We start from the raw sequence: 17,880 nt of genomic DNA on the forward strand, positions 1-17,880 counted from the left end.
TGCCATGTGAAACAGCCTAGCGCCTATGTAGATCTATAGAGCTAATCCTATTTATCTTGTGCCATATCTTTCCTGAGTATCTGTATATTTTTCATAATTTCACCAAGATCAGAGACTTAATCTACAGGTATTTTTACTGCACTTAATATCTAACAGTTCTTTGCTTCCAAAAAGAAATACAATTCTTTAATAAGTGATCTTTGACTAACAATGCTTTAGATGCCATTATGGGCTGAAAGTGTCCCCTCAAAATTCACATGTTGAAGTCCTAACCCCTGCATCTCAGAATATGACCATATTTGCAGATAGAATCTATAAAGAAGTAATTAAGTTAAAATGAGGTCATCAGGATGGGCCTTAATCTGTATGACTGGTGTCCTTATAAAAGGAGGAAAGGTGGACACAGACACAAGCATGGAGGGAAGATGATGTGAAGACACAGAGGGCAATGGCCATCTACAAGCCAAGTAGAGAGGCCTGGAACAGATCCTTCCCTTACTTTCCTCAGAAGAAACCAATGCTGCCAAACCTTGATCTCAGGCTTCTAGCCTCCAGAACTGTGAAAAAACAAATTTCTGTTGTTTAAGCCACCCCATCTGTGGCACTTTATAATGGCAGCCCTAGCAAATCTATGCAGATGCCATAGGAAAACAGTACAGGCAAACCTTGGCCTGTTAGGTTATATTATTTATATTTAAAGTGCTCAAAATTTGGCATATTGCCTTATATTATTGTTTTTTTAAATATTGATTGCATATTTTATTTTATTTTATTATAAATTCCAAATATTTGTTTCTATTCTTTATCCTCAAACTGCATTGAAAGTATTAGAGGATGTATAGAAGAGCCTGTTATTTTATTCAATGCATTCAGTTTTTCTATGAAAAACACAACATGTAAAAATAAATCAAATCAGTAATCCTTTTGTTACTCCATTTCTGTCTCCCTTACATTCCCCTTCATCTCTGTTCTTACACTTCATTCTCTTTCTAGTAAGTTAGTTATCCCTTCTGTATACTCAAGAGTCTGCCTATTTATACCAATCCCTTTATCCCGCTTACAAAACTTCAGCAAAGTCCAAAGAAAAAAATTCGTAAGATTTTCTGTTATGAGCAAAAAATACTGCTTTGTTCATATTTGAAGCTGGAACTGGAGAAATGGATAAACTAAGGGCTTGAGTTATAAGGTGTCATGGAAAAGAGTATTAGGAAAAAAAACTGTACCACTCTCCAGGGAAAGAGTTCGGAAGTATTTTATGTTCTTGTCTCTAACACATTAAGCCTTTGGTTTTTGCAAAAGGATCATTTGAGTTGGCCCTTCTTGAATTTGCACCAACATGTTGACATATAAGGCTTAATAAGAAGATCTGTTCCAAACTCTCTATACTTGCTATAGCCAATAACAGAAACTTCGAGGACTCAAATGTTCTAGCTTATTAATATACAATAAGTGCTCATTACATTTGTTAAATGAAAGAATGAAATGTATTTACATGAAAACAAACAATCAAAAGAGAACAAAGCAAGAATGAATATACAAAGTAATGAACTGCCTGGCCTTCCCAGATGGTGTTTCCCGCCATCCCCCACATACTGTGCCCTCTTCTTGGTGGTTCTAGGGTCGGTGGCTAGGAATGGAGGCAAAGCAATTGTTATCATTATTTTCTCATGACCTTGCATTAGCAGTGATAGAGACATTTCCCATGGTCGCTGAGTTCCCAGATCTTTATATGTTTCTGGACAGACTAAATCCCACTATTTTTTAAGTGTCAAAACCAAAGTGAGAAAAGCAGAAACTTTAGAGTACTTAGCATTCAATAATTTCCAGTTTTACAAAAATATTATGTCACGAACCCACAAGGGGGCATGTGCTCAACATAATGGATATATCTCACAAAATGCCCACTCATTATGAAAAAGAAAGGTAAGCTGGAAAGGTAGCTGTGATAAAAGTATATAATGGATAGCAATCTGATTTTTTTTTTGATTAGCTCTTACTATACAATTATAAGAAGGAAATTATAACTATATTGAAGAAAAATCAATGCAGAGCTGACAGATATCCAATATCAATCCAATGTTTTCTTAAATAAATAAAGCAAATACTATCAACATTTTCTATTGCATGATATAATAACAGTGTATAGAGGAATATATTGGTTGGTAATAGGAATATATTGGTTAAACAAGAATGATACAATCTATTAACTCTATCAATACCACCTCTGTGTAACATGAGGAAAAAGAAACTTCTTTTAGTTATAAGTGCTTTGTTTGCATAGATAAGTTAGAGAAGAGTATACAAATGTGTCATATATATGCATGGGTGATGGGCATCAAAAGCTTTGCCAACTATCAAATATATCCACTGTCCGTTTTCCTGTGTCTAAAATTCCTGTTATTATTAATTATTCTTTTAGTTGAAGGCATTTTTTTCCTAGAAACTCTTTCTTAAAATGAAGATACTTTAACTAAGAAATAAAACTTATAAGCCTATTGGTATTTGTTTCCCTTAAGGCCTAAAGGCAAATCCTAGCTCCACCACTGTGTGAGCCTAAGCAAACTACTTGACCTCATTTCAACAGCCATGATTTTTTGTCTTTGATAAAATTGTCACAACTAAGGGGCTGCTAGGAAGAGAGGAGACATTGAATAAAATAAAGTAGAACTAAATTTTTGATAAGGGTTACTAAATCGATGTTTTGATGACTTACAAATTTCAAGTTTCAACATAAATTGCCTAAAAGTGAGCACCATTATTCACAATCCTTACTTCCTCTGGATTCTTTGGCCATAGGAAATCAACAGTTAAAACTATTGCCTTTACTTGGAACAATGAGATCAATAATCATTTCTCCAGAGAAAACATCAGCCAGCACTGCAATATCCTTTCAAATATAACTGTGTGGCTCCCCTTTGTTTCTTGCCTCTGAGGAATCATCACCCTTCATTTCCCACTGTCCAGTTTCTTCCAAACTGTTGTTTCATATATTTTGTTAATTATTTGGATATTTCACTGGGAGAAGAAATCTGGTTTCTATTTTCCTTGGTTGGAAACAGAAATCATGTATTTTCAAAAGATCTGGCTCACAGAAGGATATTGACAAATAATAATAGCCAAATTTTAATATAATTCAGATCTTTATACTTGGTCTTCTGGACCTAGGGCCAACACTAGGTCTTTTATACACATTGTATTTTCTCCAATGTCGCTCTCCTCCACCATTCATTCCTTCTGTTTGTATCTTTTGAAAAGTTTTATGGTTACAGATCCCACATCTTTATACTTATTTGGACATCGCCTTGGATTGAAATTCCAACCATGCCAGTTCAGGTAAAGGAAATGCATTAACCACAACATCACCATTAGTTAATTCAGTTAATCATGTACCTCTTTTAGTTATCCACTTAATCTTTAGTTATGAGCATGTAGTTGCATCATAAGTAAAGGGAATATGTTCAACTTTAATATTACTAATTTTCTATTTAAGGCAACTGCACTATAAAAGGTATCTATGTAACAAAAACGTTTTTACCCCCTTAATATTTTTTTTTGTTTTTGAGACAGAGTCTCACTCTTTTGCCTGGGCTATAGTGAGTGCCGTGGCGTCAGCCTAGCTCACAGCAACCTCAAACTCCTGGCTCAAGTGATCCTCCTGCCTCAGCCTCCCGAGTAGCTGGGACTACAGGCATGCGCCACCATTCCTGGTTAATTTTTTGTATATATTTTTAGTTGTCTGATTAATTTCTTTCTATTTTTAGTAGAGACGGGGTCTTGCTCTTGCTCAGGCTGGTCTCTAACTCCTGAGCTCAAACAATCCGCCCGCCTCGGCCTCCCAGAGTGCCAGGATTACAGGCGTGAGCCACCGTGCCCGGCCCCCCCTTAATATTTTGAAATAAAAAAATAAATTAAAATGTAAAAAATTAGTATTATCAGTATCTCTGGATAATTTATTTCCAGAGCCCATCCTCAGGAAATCTCTGTAGACTGGGCTTTTGTTGTTATTGTTATTATTCTATTTGAGAACACTCTGATGGATCTACTTGCCATCCTTTTTCCCTTTTCTTTTTGATACACTTTTTATTCAGTATTGGATTATGCTACAGATTCTAGTATTTATTTTGAAGCCTTTAATAGGATAATATTCTATGCCAAACTAGGTCAGTATCACTGCTGCTCCTCAGTGATAGACGAACTGACTTTATCCGCTCAGCATCTCTCTACTTCCACGTAAGTGACACTTGTTCTTATGTCTGTCATCAATCTGCTTGAAAAAAAAAATAACGAAAATGCTATCTTCAGCAAGTGGACATGTGCTGAAGAATTTATCAAAGATAGCTTCTTAATACTGATGCTTGGAAAGAAGGTTGGATGACAAATTGCTGCTGTTATGAGTTATTGGAGTTAGTATTTAGAAAACTTAGACAGTACTTACGTGATCCTTATTCAAGTACAGCTGTTACTGTCAAGTGTTAGCTGGAATTATCTTTTTCTGTGAAACCCAGACTCTGAGTAATTCTTTTATACTTTTTGCAAGTAATCATAAAGTATGGATTTTTTATCCCCACCCAGTTTTGGAGTGAGTAGGAGAAAGAGAAATTCTGAAAGATTTTTCTGATTTTGCTCTGCTTATCCCACAAATACAAATACTTTGCTTTGCACGGTATCACATGATAACTGCATCAGCCATAATTCTTTTCTTTCAAAATTCTAGAAATCCAGTTTAAACTAGTTAAGTAGAAAATAAAATTTACTGTTTTAAGTAACTGAAGAGTCTGAAGTTAGGAGCTGGTGGTAGGAACTCAGACAGTATCATCAGGATTCACAAAATGCACATTTCTTGGTAATGCTGTTTTTTAAATGATATCTTTACTCTCAGGCAGGTTCTCTCTGTGGTGATTATAAACATAGCCTCCAGATCCTTAGGCTTACATTGTCTTTAATATCTCTAATCTGGGAAGGATTGAGGCCCTTTCTTTCCAGAATCCATACCAATTTGCCTCCAAATGCTTTGATGGGCCCTGATATAGTCACATGTCCACCTATAGAGCAATCAATGAAGCCAAAGGAATGAGACAACAGGATGAAGCCTCCATCCCATATTCATTCTGGAGGTAGCATATCATAACCACCAAAAGCAACTTCTCCCAAGAAATACTGACTTCCAGAGGAGAAAAAAAAAATTCTGGGTACAAAAATGTGACAGATACCTACCATTAATGCTTCAGATATGCATCTGTGACATGTCTTATTCTATGTGACCTATGATTCCAGTGCATAGCCTGAATCCTCTTAGGTTCAGAAAATATGGTCCCTTTACTATGGTCAGCACGTGACTGATGGCTACAAAATTGGCATGATGCTAGGCTTCCTGACATCTTGTTTATTTTTGTCCCTTAGTAATTATCAATAGCTCCAGTTAAGTGCCATTTGTGAGATGAGGCTAGATTTTATTTGCTGTATGACTCTGATGAAACTTTGTCATCTGTTGCCCTATATTCTTACCTACCTCCTTTCAGTGTCTTACCTTATTATATTTCTTATAACTTATTTGTATTTTGCTGTGAAAAATTTTAAAGTAATTTTTAAGTGTATATAAGTTTAATATACTTACTAGAGAGAGGTATATACATAATAAGCATTTTGAATAAACATCAATAAAATAATTTGAAGATATACCAAAAGATTCATCAAACTGATAAGATGAATGGTTAAAGCTTTGATAGAGGTTTTATTAGTACTCACAATTCAGACACTTATTAGGAATTCGCTGATGTCTTAATATATCATTAGGCCATGGAGAAAAACATCAAGAGAAGTAGCTATCACTCATCTAGTTCTCAAGGAGATTGCAAACTGATTTGGAAGATCCACAAGCAGCAAAACAAGCACAAATATAAGAAAGGACAGAGTCCATTTTCTTTTGTGTCGTGGTGTAAGCATCACACAGAACAGAAATTCATAAAATGGAGAGAAGTTCTTGGAATAGAGCACTCTTGTGGGAAAAGCAAGACTTCCATGGTCTGAAAGAAAAGAGTTGTGTTCATGGAGGGCATTTCTGGCTAATGGCAAAAGGAAAAGGTATTTAGGCAAAAATGATTTTATTCCATTTGTGACAGGCATAGTCCTAAGTCTGCACAAACAGAACGTTGAGTTAATGTTAAAAAACAGAGAGAAATGCCCTAAAAACCTGCTGGTGGGGTGTGAAGCCTTAGAAGTCTGAAAAGTGGGGAAGCAATTAGAGAATTAGAAAGAGACACATAAGAAAGAGGGGACAAAATTTGGCACAGAGTAGCTAAGCAGGGAGCCATAAGCCTGGGCCATTCAATATGGGGACACGTATATGAAATACAGGCAGGCAAGTCAGCATGTAGGCTCATGCTTTGAATCTCGAAGAGCATAGACAAGTTTCCGATATGCACATGTAGACCAAGACTAGAAATATTTATTCGGAGAGGAGAGGAGAGCATGGACTGAAGTGAGTTGCTTACATGGGGCGAGGATCCAAGGTACCAGTGGAGGTAAAATGTTGGTTCATTTCGATTCAATCCAGCCAATATACAACTGGGATATGGGAATAAGAGACACGTGCAAAAAATCTGGAGACACAGAGGAATGAAACAACAGATCGGGGCCCAGGCAGAGTAACTGCAAGGGTGAGTTGGAGAGATGAGGAAACAAGCAGGACTGGCCTTGCTACTGAGAAAACTACTGCTGAAGTTGATGCTTCTTATTTACTTTCCTCTCAGGACTAGAACTGAAGCTGCCTGTGAGTAAGATGGAGACCACAGACTTACCACGTTAGAACAGTTCTGTATTCTGATATTCTATCTTTGCTTAAATGTTCTCAACATATTTTTGTTGACATTCTTTTAAGAAAAATCTTTCACTAGACTCCAACACTGCTGATTTTAGAGTAGAGACTTTACTGGTTGTTTGATTTTAGATACCTTCTGTACCCTCTCTGAACTTCATTCCACTCCCCTGTTAAGAAGAAAATATTGGCTGCCTTTGAGTTTTTAAGACTAAATGATGTAAAATATACCATAGTGAGCAGCAGCGCAGAGTTATACAAAGTATGTGCTCATTAATGCAAGCGTTCTTCAGCTCTTTCACTTCCTTCTTCCTTTCTTTTCTTTCTCACTGCCACATACTGAAACATGTGAGAACTAAGAAAAGCAATGAGTTAATGAGCAATGAGCAATGATCAGCTAAATCAAAGTCATTCATTCTGTAGTGATGTTCCACCCACGAGAGAAATCTGATAGGAAGAGAAGGATTAGGGAGCTAAGAGACAGGCATTTCTTGCGATATTGATGTGAAAGTCGGCAAAGAACCACTGTCCGAATCTGACAGGACAACGTGATAAAAAAGAAATTGAAAAGTTTTTACCATGGCTTAAAACTTTTCATGATCTGGCCTGCTCTGTGACCTCTCAGATTCCATTTGTTCACAATCTGTACGTTTTTCCTTCCGCTTCAGCCACATTAGCCTCCTCACCTCTCCCAAAACATGAGACTCTCCTGCCTCAGGGACTTTGCACAGGCTGCTGCATCTGTCTTGCACGCTGTTCCCACCAACAGCTGTGCGCATATTTTCTCTCTGTCTTCGCATCCGTGTTCAAATGCCACCTTCTCAATCAGGCTGCCTCGACAACCATATTTAAATTGCAACATTTTCTTCCTTGCTCCAGAATTCCCCATCTACTTTACTAGGTTTCATTCTTTTCCATCTAATCTAATCTGATCACCTTCTAATTTAATATATGGTTCATTATTATGCTTATTATTTATTATCTGTCTTCCTTACTGAAATGACAGCTCTACAAGGAAAGAAGCTTTTGTCCATTTTACCCACTACTATATCCCGGGCTTTGGCACAAGGTAGGTTATTAATAAATACTTGTTGAATTAACTAAGGCTGTAATTTACAAGAGAAATCTGAGAGATTTACAGTAATAACTTAAAACTCATTAAGAGATATATATGACTGAATAGTTTTAATGAGAAAATAATTAAATTTTTTCTTTAACTGGGAGATAATACTTATGAGAGAGAGTCAGTCCAAAACTAACTTTGAAATAAAACTTGATAAAAATCAACAAAAATAATTTCAAAATGGGAAAATGTCTGCTCCATCTGACATTAATTCCATCCATTTGGAATGGGGGGATGAGGAAGATTAATTTGGTGATGATGCAAACTCTAACAGCAAGAGGCAAGAGAGGCCTCCTAAAAAAGTAATTTTTACAATAATGAGATACAAACAACCTAGTCATTGGTTGGAAAAATAACTAGAATGTGTACAGGTTTCTTGGAATAAATATTATTTGGTCAGGTAAGAGGATGGCAACAGTAAGAGCAACAGAGGGAGTTGCTTTTACTTCCATCAAAGAGAGAGCAGATCACAGCAATAGTGAAGAAGCAGGACATGATTTGGAAAAAGAGATAAAATTCAGAGAGTATAGAAATAAGTCTACATTTCTAACCTGCAATTCATGCTGAGATGATGGCCACAATGACCATGATTTAAAAAAAAAAATGTATTGAATCAAACTCATAGGCCTTATTCCTTGATTTAAGGTTTGTGAATGACAGTTTTCCAGTGATATGTGATTCACATATCATACTATCACAATTTTCTTGCATACATATAAATGTTATTTGAAAAGTCCATAGGGCTTTTCAAACTCTGCAAACCAATTTTTAAAAGGCATTTTAAATTCATTGCTACATTTTCCAAAATAGTGTCAAATAGACCATTAACATCTATAATTATTATGAAAAGTCACAAAATATAAATAAAAAGTCCTTCTCAATATTCACAAACATCTGTTTTATTTAGCTTTAGTAGCCATATTGTTCAGTATTTAAATCTAAGAGTCTTCTTGAACCATCCCTACAAACAGTTTTCATAGGCACATATGCTACTGATATACAGAAGCACTAATGTCTATGTGTGTATGTATCTGTGTGTGTATATAAAATTTGATTATACATACAAATTACTGTGGAAAAGAAAGTGAAAGATCAATAGCAAGCAAGAAATGGTTTAATTTTGTCATTATTAGGCCTTTTACTTTTTTTGTTCCTAATAAGCAATGAGACTCTGAAAGCAAGGACAGAAACTTGAAATTTTGTTCTTAAAATAGATTAATGATTTCAAAATTTAATAAGATAAGATCAAGGTTATCATTCTTATTAATGAAATATTATATCAGGAAGGTAACTTTTATATGATAACTTTTATGTGGATGTATTCTACAGCTTCTTTTCTCATTTTTGAAAATAACATGACATTTTGTAGAATGATACACAGAATTCAATTCAGCATTGCTCCACGAGGAGCCCACTCTACTCAGAGCGGCCCTACTGCCAAATGACCATCACCCCGTGAATACATGTTAGTGGAATTCAGCTCTTGTGATTAGCACTTAGGGTGAGGAGTACTCACCCTGATGCCTGAAATTATATTATACTATCGAAAAACCATTTTGGGTCTTTTTTAAAAGGCAGAGAGAATGCAGTGGATATGTTTAAAACAGCCTTAACAAAACTATTGCTAATTAGAGGTAATTCTTTTGGTAAGAGCAATGATATAAGTGAAAAAGGACAATTTCTTCAGTATAGAGTACAGAAGTAAGAGTTTTTCTTTCTTCTTTTGTTTTGTTACCAGTGGAGCAGGCAAAATTGGACTTGCCTAAAATGACTGTTACTATTATATGCCTCTGCAGGAAAAGATACAACACTGATACATTGTTTCCATGTACAGCATCTTCTGAAGATTTTTGCTTTACGAGCATATAACAATTACACAACACTGATATAAAACTCTCAGGATTTAATTTTAAGGTTGTGTGAAGTTTGGGATTGGCAATTCTGTGAAAACTGGATATCTGCTCCCATTCACCAATGAACAAAAGGAAGAAAAAGGGTAGATTCAACTTAGCATGGTCATTGCTTAGGCTTCTATTTACAGCTTTATTGTGAAGATATTAATTGCTTTAAATTGAAGCCTCTAGTACTCATGAGACATTGGTATTTATCAGAAATGATAAAGAATGTAAATTTCATGAGTATATATGAAGTTGAAGAGATCTTGATTTTATATCAGGGACCCAGGCTCAGCCAATGTTTTCAATTTTATACTAATCAATTACTGCCTGAAATGCAGGCCCACATTTAGCAAACATTACTAAATGCCTTTTGTGTTTGTGTGTGTGAGAGAGAGAGTATGTGTGTGTGCGTGTGTGTGTGAGAGAGAGAGAGAGAGTGTGTGTGTGTGTGTGTGTGTGTGTGTGTGTGGGTATGTGTGTGACCGCCAGCTTCTGTACTATACGCAGGAAATACAAAGCATGATAAAAGTGCTTACTAAATTAATATGCTAATGGTTTCATATTCAAGGTGTTGTTTTGTATTTAGTATAATACTTGGTAATTCTGGAGATGCATGTGGGGGAAAATTTAATGCGACATTCTTCTATGAAAAATTTAAAAGTCTAGCATCAATTTCATAGGATTGCGTTACAAAGTTCTTCTTAAAGGCATTGATAATATGCAGGTGTCTCCTGCTAGTTTGCTTCAAACCTATGTAAGGATACACTGCTTTTAGAAGAAATCGAGTTTACTTTTCTGACACTTTTAGATTCACCTGTTTTATATTACTAAAAATATAAACTGATGTGAGTGATATATAAGTACTCAAGAATGTGAAATTTTCTCCTCATGCTATTGTAACAAGAAATACAGAGCAAATCAGAGACTGCAGCATTTCACAAAATGTCTTGATGGAGAGTAGACCATAAAACGACTACCACTAATAAAAACCCATTTCATAGGATGTTCACTTAATAGAATTATGGAGAAAATGTTTTTATTTTTTATTTTCAAGTAAATTTGGGAAATACTGAATTAAGTGGAAAAAAATCCTGCAATTCACTATTACTGGACTTCCAGAGCCTTTAATATGCTAATATGTATTGTGAGTCTCCAAGACAGGTGTGCTCAGCTTTTCTTAAGTCAAATATGGTTACAGGACAGCTCTTTTTTTCCCTATAGATCATCTAGTGGAATTATTATTCCAAAGAAAACACTCTTCGAAATGCTACACCGTATGCTGATTAGCCTAAGAGATTAGACTGAGATTTAAAAGGCAAGTGTATCTACATCTTAATACTCAAACATCTGATATATCTGCTGCTCTTTGGAAGAAGAAATATTGTATTTACAAAAAGCGATAAGAATCAGTGAGGGTTTTGAGGGTAGGCATTGCTCAGATTGTTTTTGTGAAAATATTTTGCAGATGTGCATTTTAGCATCTGAATGTGAACATCTCTCCAGGGCCCTTGAACTATATATATTAGCCAATGAGAAAGGACATTTTCTTAGAACTTTTAGTCTATAGTCTACCTGCAGTTTACCCTGTTCCAAATATTCTCATATTTGCCACCGTGACTCCAGTTTGTTAAAATTGTAAATATCACTTGCGCAGATTAAGTGAGAGTTAGTAAAGTAGGTCTGATGCATTATTTGTATTTCAGCTTCATATTATATTTTCAACTGAAGAACATAAGGCTCTAAAAACTCTTCAATAAAGCAAACACAATATGTCAGTAGAGGAGTGGAGAAGCTAGGATATGTAGAGTGAGAATGAGGGACCCAGGAAAAGTTAGAGTAAATACTGAAAAATTCATCAGGACTCATTTGTTAAAAGGACAAAATGTAATACCCTAGTAATACATCAAAATAAAATGGTACAGAATTATATATCTCGTCTCACTGTACGTATAGTACGAATTCCAAAAGGACGTGTAATGACAGCCTCTTACAAGGAAGAAATTTGTTGCATCATATCCTCCTCTCACCTCCTAACGGACAACTTACTCATTTCCAACTATTATACTGGAACTTCTTAGTATTGGAAACTATTAAATATTTCAACATTATTAATGTCCAGACAGTCTGGTTATTTTTCATACTTTATTAATTATTTGTGATGCTCATAAAAAGACTCTAGGCTTCATCATATTATTGTAGACTGTGGATTCATTTATTGCAGTACAGGAAGGCTGGGACTGATGTATTACAAACATTACCTGGACCCTAAGGATGGGGAGGAGTACAGAATAAACAAGAAAAAAAATCTCATTTTTCTCCCAGATTCAAAGTTTTGTGAATTCATCAAAAGAACAGGACTGGCAGTTATTGGCTAAAGAAGAAAGGGTTGTAGAATGGCTTATTTATAGAGCTGAGCTAAAAGCCAGATGGCCTCAGTTAAAATTATATCTCTCCCTTCCTAGCAGGGTGATTCTGAACAAGTTATTTGACCACTCTTAAGCAAGCTTCAGTTTCCTTACCTTTAAAATGGGTATAATAATGGAACCTACCTCATAGAATTTTTGAAGGCTATTGACTCATTTTATATAAAGTGCTTAGAATACTGCCTAGCATATAGTAAAAACTTAGTAAATAATTGTTGCCATTATTTTTATCATTCCAAGCAAGTTTTCTCTTTTCTTTTTTCTATGTAATCACTCTTCTATACTGGCTCCTCCCTTTAAGTTTAATTTTAGAAAAGTAAAATTCCTTGAACAATGTTTCTAACACAATCTACTATCCCATCTTTCTCCTTGCCTTCACCGCCACACTTCGTTAAAGACTTGTCTCTCTAGTCTTTCATTCCTCCCAAATCCCATCTGCCCTTATACTTTTATAATCTGATTCTTACCACTAGTGTGCCACTGAAACAGCTTTGATTAAATTCATCAGTGATCTCTTAGTTTTAAATTCGTGGGCCCATTCACTGTCATGCCATTGCACACTTTGATCATCTCAAATGCTTTCTCTTCTCGGCCTTGTCCCCTTCACTTCTCTTGTCTCCACCTGCTCCTCTTCAGTCACCTTACCTGATTTTATTCCCTCCAAAGGACACTTAATTAAAGTCATTTCCCCAAATCTCTACTCTCAGCATCTTTAAGTTCAATCAGCATACTTACCTGGGAATCTCCCTTGGTTGTATCTTGCCAACTTCCACATTTTCTTCACTAGAAGAAAACCTATTTTTTAATTTTCAGTTACCAGTGACATTGACATTTGCACATGGATGGTGCACCAGCACTCTAAATCAGCATGAGTTTTCCCATTTCTTGATTCTCTGACTCATACGTTATAATGCCGCCAGGTATAGTATTCATCTTTCAAGACACATTTCAAATTGAACCTCCTTTACAAAACCTCCTAAGAGCTCCAAGTTAAATTGTCTCACTACTCCAAACTTTCCTTGAGTCTCTTTCTTATTTATGGTTATTTTTACCTATATAGCAATTTTTTACCCACTACTGTAAGATGTTGAGAGCTCAAAATATATCACTATAATTTTCAAAGTACCTCAAAAATGACAGAGCGAACATAAAATCTGATATTTAATAAATGGCTGCTGAATTGGATGGCTGAATGTAACGAGAGCTATTGCTTCTTAAAATGGTAAATGAGATGGAGTGATAACATAATTTGTACATAAACATGTAGAAGCATAGTACGATTACAGACTTTGGAGTAAAAAATTAAACAATATTCTAGTAACTATGACAAAAACTGCCAAAATGAATATATATGTATGTGTGTGTATATATATTTACATATATATACATAAATATATATGTAACTATATATACATAAATATATATGTAAATATACACATAAATATATATATACAGACACACACACAAAGGGTATACCTATAATTCAGTATATCAAATGTAAAAGTATATAATTAATTATATACATACCTAATTAAATATGTGCAATAGGTAAAATATATTTTGTAAGATATTTCAGATATGCCATTCCCTTTGCTATTTTTGTGATGATAGAGGGCAACAGCTGAAGGTGACTCATTCTAGAATCGTATTATGTGCTTAAGGGCATTTGAGAAAAATTATCTGAAAATTGTGATATATGAATTAAAGGGCGAGGAAGGATGGAGAAATTCATCTACTTTAACTCCTGCTATAGAGTTTAAATTTCTTACATTCTATTGAAATGATCAATTAATATATAGAGAAAGAGAATATTCATAGAATTCCTGACAATATGCTTCACAAACTTCCTTGATTGTTAGTGTTTCAGTATTTTTGTCATTCTTAGTGTAAAAAGCTCAAAATTGTCAAGGACATTAACCAAAACAAGGCTAGCCAATTAGATAAAATAACTCCTATTTTTAAAAAGAAAATACTCCCTTCTAACTTTCACAATTCTTTTAAAAAAATTCTTATTGGCTATTATCTATTAGTTCAGTCATGTATCATAGTATTAGTTTCTTTCCATCTTTGATATATTTATTGAAAATATTTTGATTTTTATGTCCAAAATTGGGTCTAGGGTTTGACATTTAAAGATCTCTCATATCATTACAACTATTTTTTTTTTATTTTCTTTCCATGCATTTAGAGATTTTGAAAATTTAAGCAGCACATTTGATTTTAAATATCTACTGTTTATCATTAAATTACTATTTAAAATGTTCTTCCCCTCCTTAAATTGGGCAGCAACATTGGAGAAAATTGTAATGTCTTGCAGTAATCATTAATTGATAAAAGCCTTTGTAATTGGCACAAAGTAATTTCTTGAAAAGACACATTTACTATCTGAGCCAGCAAAAACTGCCACCACTCAGAGTTGCTCAAGTTATGAGGTCATCAGCTGGCTGCCTCTAGGAAATAGTTTGAATAGAGTCATGAAAGTCTTCCTGGACCAAAGTTTCTCCAGGAGATTACCTTATGACCAGGGGAACCTCAACTGTAATCAGTCCTTAGGGCTAATGCCTTCCAGTATCTAGTATAATAAGAGAACGAAATATTTGCTGAAGAATTGAATGCATTTTTAGATATGCAGAAGGAGAAAAAATGCAGATAACTATCTGCCTCTTTCACAATTAAGAAAAGCAAAATTCTGCAATTCTATTCCAACCAAACTAAAAATGCCAACTGGTATTTAACATCATGAAGGCACATTTCGGATGGGCTCTGTAAGAGGAGTCAGGAAGGAACACTTGAAAATGCAGTGCAGTAAAGTTGGGTGCTTCCTAAAATTGTTCTCAAATATCTGGATGAGAAGAAATCAGAAATCATTCATGCATGTTTTAAGCAAAAAAGTTCTATGTGCAAAACCAGTCTTTCAGCTATAATAAATTTCAAGCAAAAGTAGAGATATAACCTGAATTTTAAAAGAAATCCTTTTGATTTTTTAGCTTATGAAGAAAGAAATGAAATAGGCTCAACCATATTATATCGCCAAATGTCTGTTAACTGACTTTTTACTCAAATAGTTTTTTTAACAGTTCTAGAATTACGGATTCACTACATATTTTATATTCAAACACTTCTGAGACAGAGGTGAGAAAATAACTTTTTTCTTGGGGAAGAATGCTAATGTTGACTGAAGCCCTAGGCCTTAGTTTGTTGCATCCCTCAAAATGGAGATTAAGGTACAGACATGTTAATATTACAGCCACAAAAGAAGAAAGTAATGAGGCAGATAGGAGAACTCTCTCTGTATGCAAGTTGTTTACTTATCTTGCCACAATTTTTAAGAATTTTGGGGTATCAACATGCCAAACAAAATGGAGAATAATAAAACTTATTTTATACCTTTCAGGCTTTGTTCTTTCAGGCAAAGAAATGACAAAAAGATAGCTAATTTTCTTACAGTGCTGTTTTCCTAGGAAGGTAAATATTGTATCTAATAATTGACTTTCATCCACAGGTTACACTACTTCCTCCCTGATCCAATTTTGGGATCTCTCTGGCTCAAGATTTTGGTCCTCATGGGTGGCAGGGATTACATTAGGTTTAGGCAACTGTGCCTCTTCCCAAAGCCAACACTCACTGAGTCCATCAGGTGACTTTCCTATCCATCTGCATGGCTACGGAGGAAACAGGCCATGCTGGAGTGTTAGCATCCTTCCACCCTCTCCTTCCTGGGTTACTATTATCCCATCGATTTGCCCCTGAAGTGAACTTCTAAAAAACCTGCTCACTTCAGTTGTTCTCTCTGCAAAGCTTTGTGTAGACTTCCGGCTCTCTCTTCAGTTACTGAAATTACATGGAATTACAAGGTATGAGCTCCCTGTTTTTCTTATTAGATTCAAATTAACACCTCTATATTTATGGCTAGAGACTCACTAAAGAGAGCCCAAAGGCAACTTAATACAAAACAAACACACAAACAAAAAGGAAAACTCTCTTAAATCATTCTTACTTCTTTCAAAACATTGAATATTTCCTTCATATTCTGCCTTTATGAAATTATACATTTTTCCAATGAATTCTAGGAGAATCTCAAATTAAAGTTTACTTTCGTGGCCCTCACAAAATCAGGAACTTGATTCATTTATTCAATAAAAAGTTTATTGAGCACCTATTAAGATCCAGGTGACAGGAGTACAGTAGTGAACCAGATAAAAATCAATGCCTTCATGAAGTCAATAGATTTTTGTCTTTCTGCTTACATATCCATATACTTTTGATCTGTATAAAGCTTGACTCTACTTGTGCTATTATATTGCTCAAAAATCTTTAATAGCTTTTAATTTTTACCTAATACAGTCTAGGATCCTCACCATGCACCCTGAGCATCCTCATGTTGTTTCCCAGAAACTCCTTGGGCATTACCACTTCATGACACACCACCGAGACATTCTCTGCTCTTCCATACTCTCTAATGTAGAGGGATTATTACCAAGTTCAGATACTTCATGACCCAGAATTAAGTGTGTTCTACTTAGACATGGTCTATCTCAGCTCTGCCTTCCCTAGAATTTTATTCTTTACTTCTCTTATGGAATTTATATCATTCATTTCTCGTAGCTTATATCCTTATCTTCCTAGTATGTTTTAAGCTTTTGAAGGTGGTCAATATGTTTTGTTCATTTCGCAACCATTCTCCATTCATGCCTCTAATTGAGAATATAGATAGTTCTCTACAAATGGTGAATTACTCCATTATTGCAATATAATATTTGAATTATTCTTTAGTTTTTATATGCTACTCTATGTCTTATATGGTTGTCAGATACTGAGATTAATATAGGTGTGATTTAAGAGAGGACTATACGAAGTAATGAAATTAAATATCTAGTCCACCTGAAAAATATGAAGCTAAGTTTTCCTCGTGTATCACCCACTATATCCTAGGAACAAGGTTGGGACCTATGGAAATAAAATGAGCTTGTTCATGCCATAAAGATGTTTCCTGGGGCTTGTCTGCTGAACACAGGAAAATACAATAGGTGTCTGGGTAGCTGAGACTTAGATTCAGCTAAAATGCAATTTATAAGATATACTGCTTAACATTATTTCTGGAAAATCTCAGAGGACCATATTATTGGTTTCTTTAGAAACCAGGAGGTAGGCAATTTCATTATTCATATTTGTATTACCTTCCTAAGTAAGAAATGAGGATATTTTAAATAACAGTTCTATTGTCAAGTTAGGCCTTTGGAAATTTCAGAGTTGATAAGAAAACATTTATTTTCAGGAATTATTTTGTAAGGCTACTGCTTTACTTTAGTGTGACTCTATGGACTGAAAGAGGCATGCTATAGAGGTTTCTTCAAGTGCCTGATTTACACTCAGAAAATGGAAATTAGTTTACTCACAAAAAGAATCGGATTGAATGATTTCTTCCATTTACTGTGTTTCAGCTAGACAATCAATTTTGTTCTATGCCAAATTTCAGAACAATCATTACTGGTCTAAGGAGAAGACACCCAGAGTCTGGGGTTGATCTCTTATTTCTCTATATGGGTCCCTTTTGGACTTGATGTTCAGCAATTGTAATTGCAGAACATGGTACAAAGTTGCACTAAAATTGGAGGTTAGAGA

General features: G+C 34.9%; 1 protein-coding gene across 1 annotated transcript in view; it reads right to left on the reverse strand.

The window, feature by feature from the left end:
• NEGR1 (neuronal growth regulator 1) overlaps positions 1–17,880 on the reverse strand; it is a 1,084,106-nt gene that overhangs the window by 376,347 nt on the left and 689,879 nt on the right. Inside the window, exons 6-7 of the mRNA XM_012639937.1 lie at positions 13,163–13,191; positions 12,060–12,066 (exon numbers count right to left, since the gene is read on the reverse strand). Of these exons, the coding sequence (XP_012495391.1) occupies positions 12,060–12,066; positions 13,163–13,191 (36 nt within the window). The remainder of the gene's footprint in view (positions 1–12,059; positions 12,067–13,162; positions 13,192–17,880) is intronic.

This window comes from Propithecus coquereli, unplaced genomic scaffold (assembly GCF_000956105.1).
Source record: "Propithecus coquereli isolate 6110/MARCELLA unplaced genomic scaffold, Pcoq_1.0 Scaffold144, whole genome shotgun sequence".
Lineage (NCBI taxonomy): Eukaryota > Metazoa > Chordata > Mammalia > Primates > Indriidae > Propithecus > Propithecus coquereli.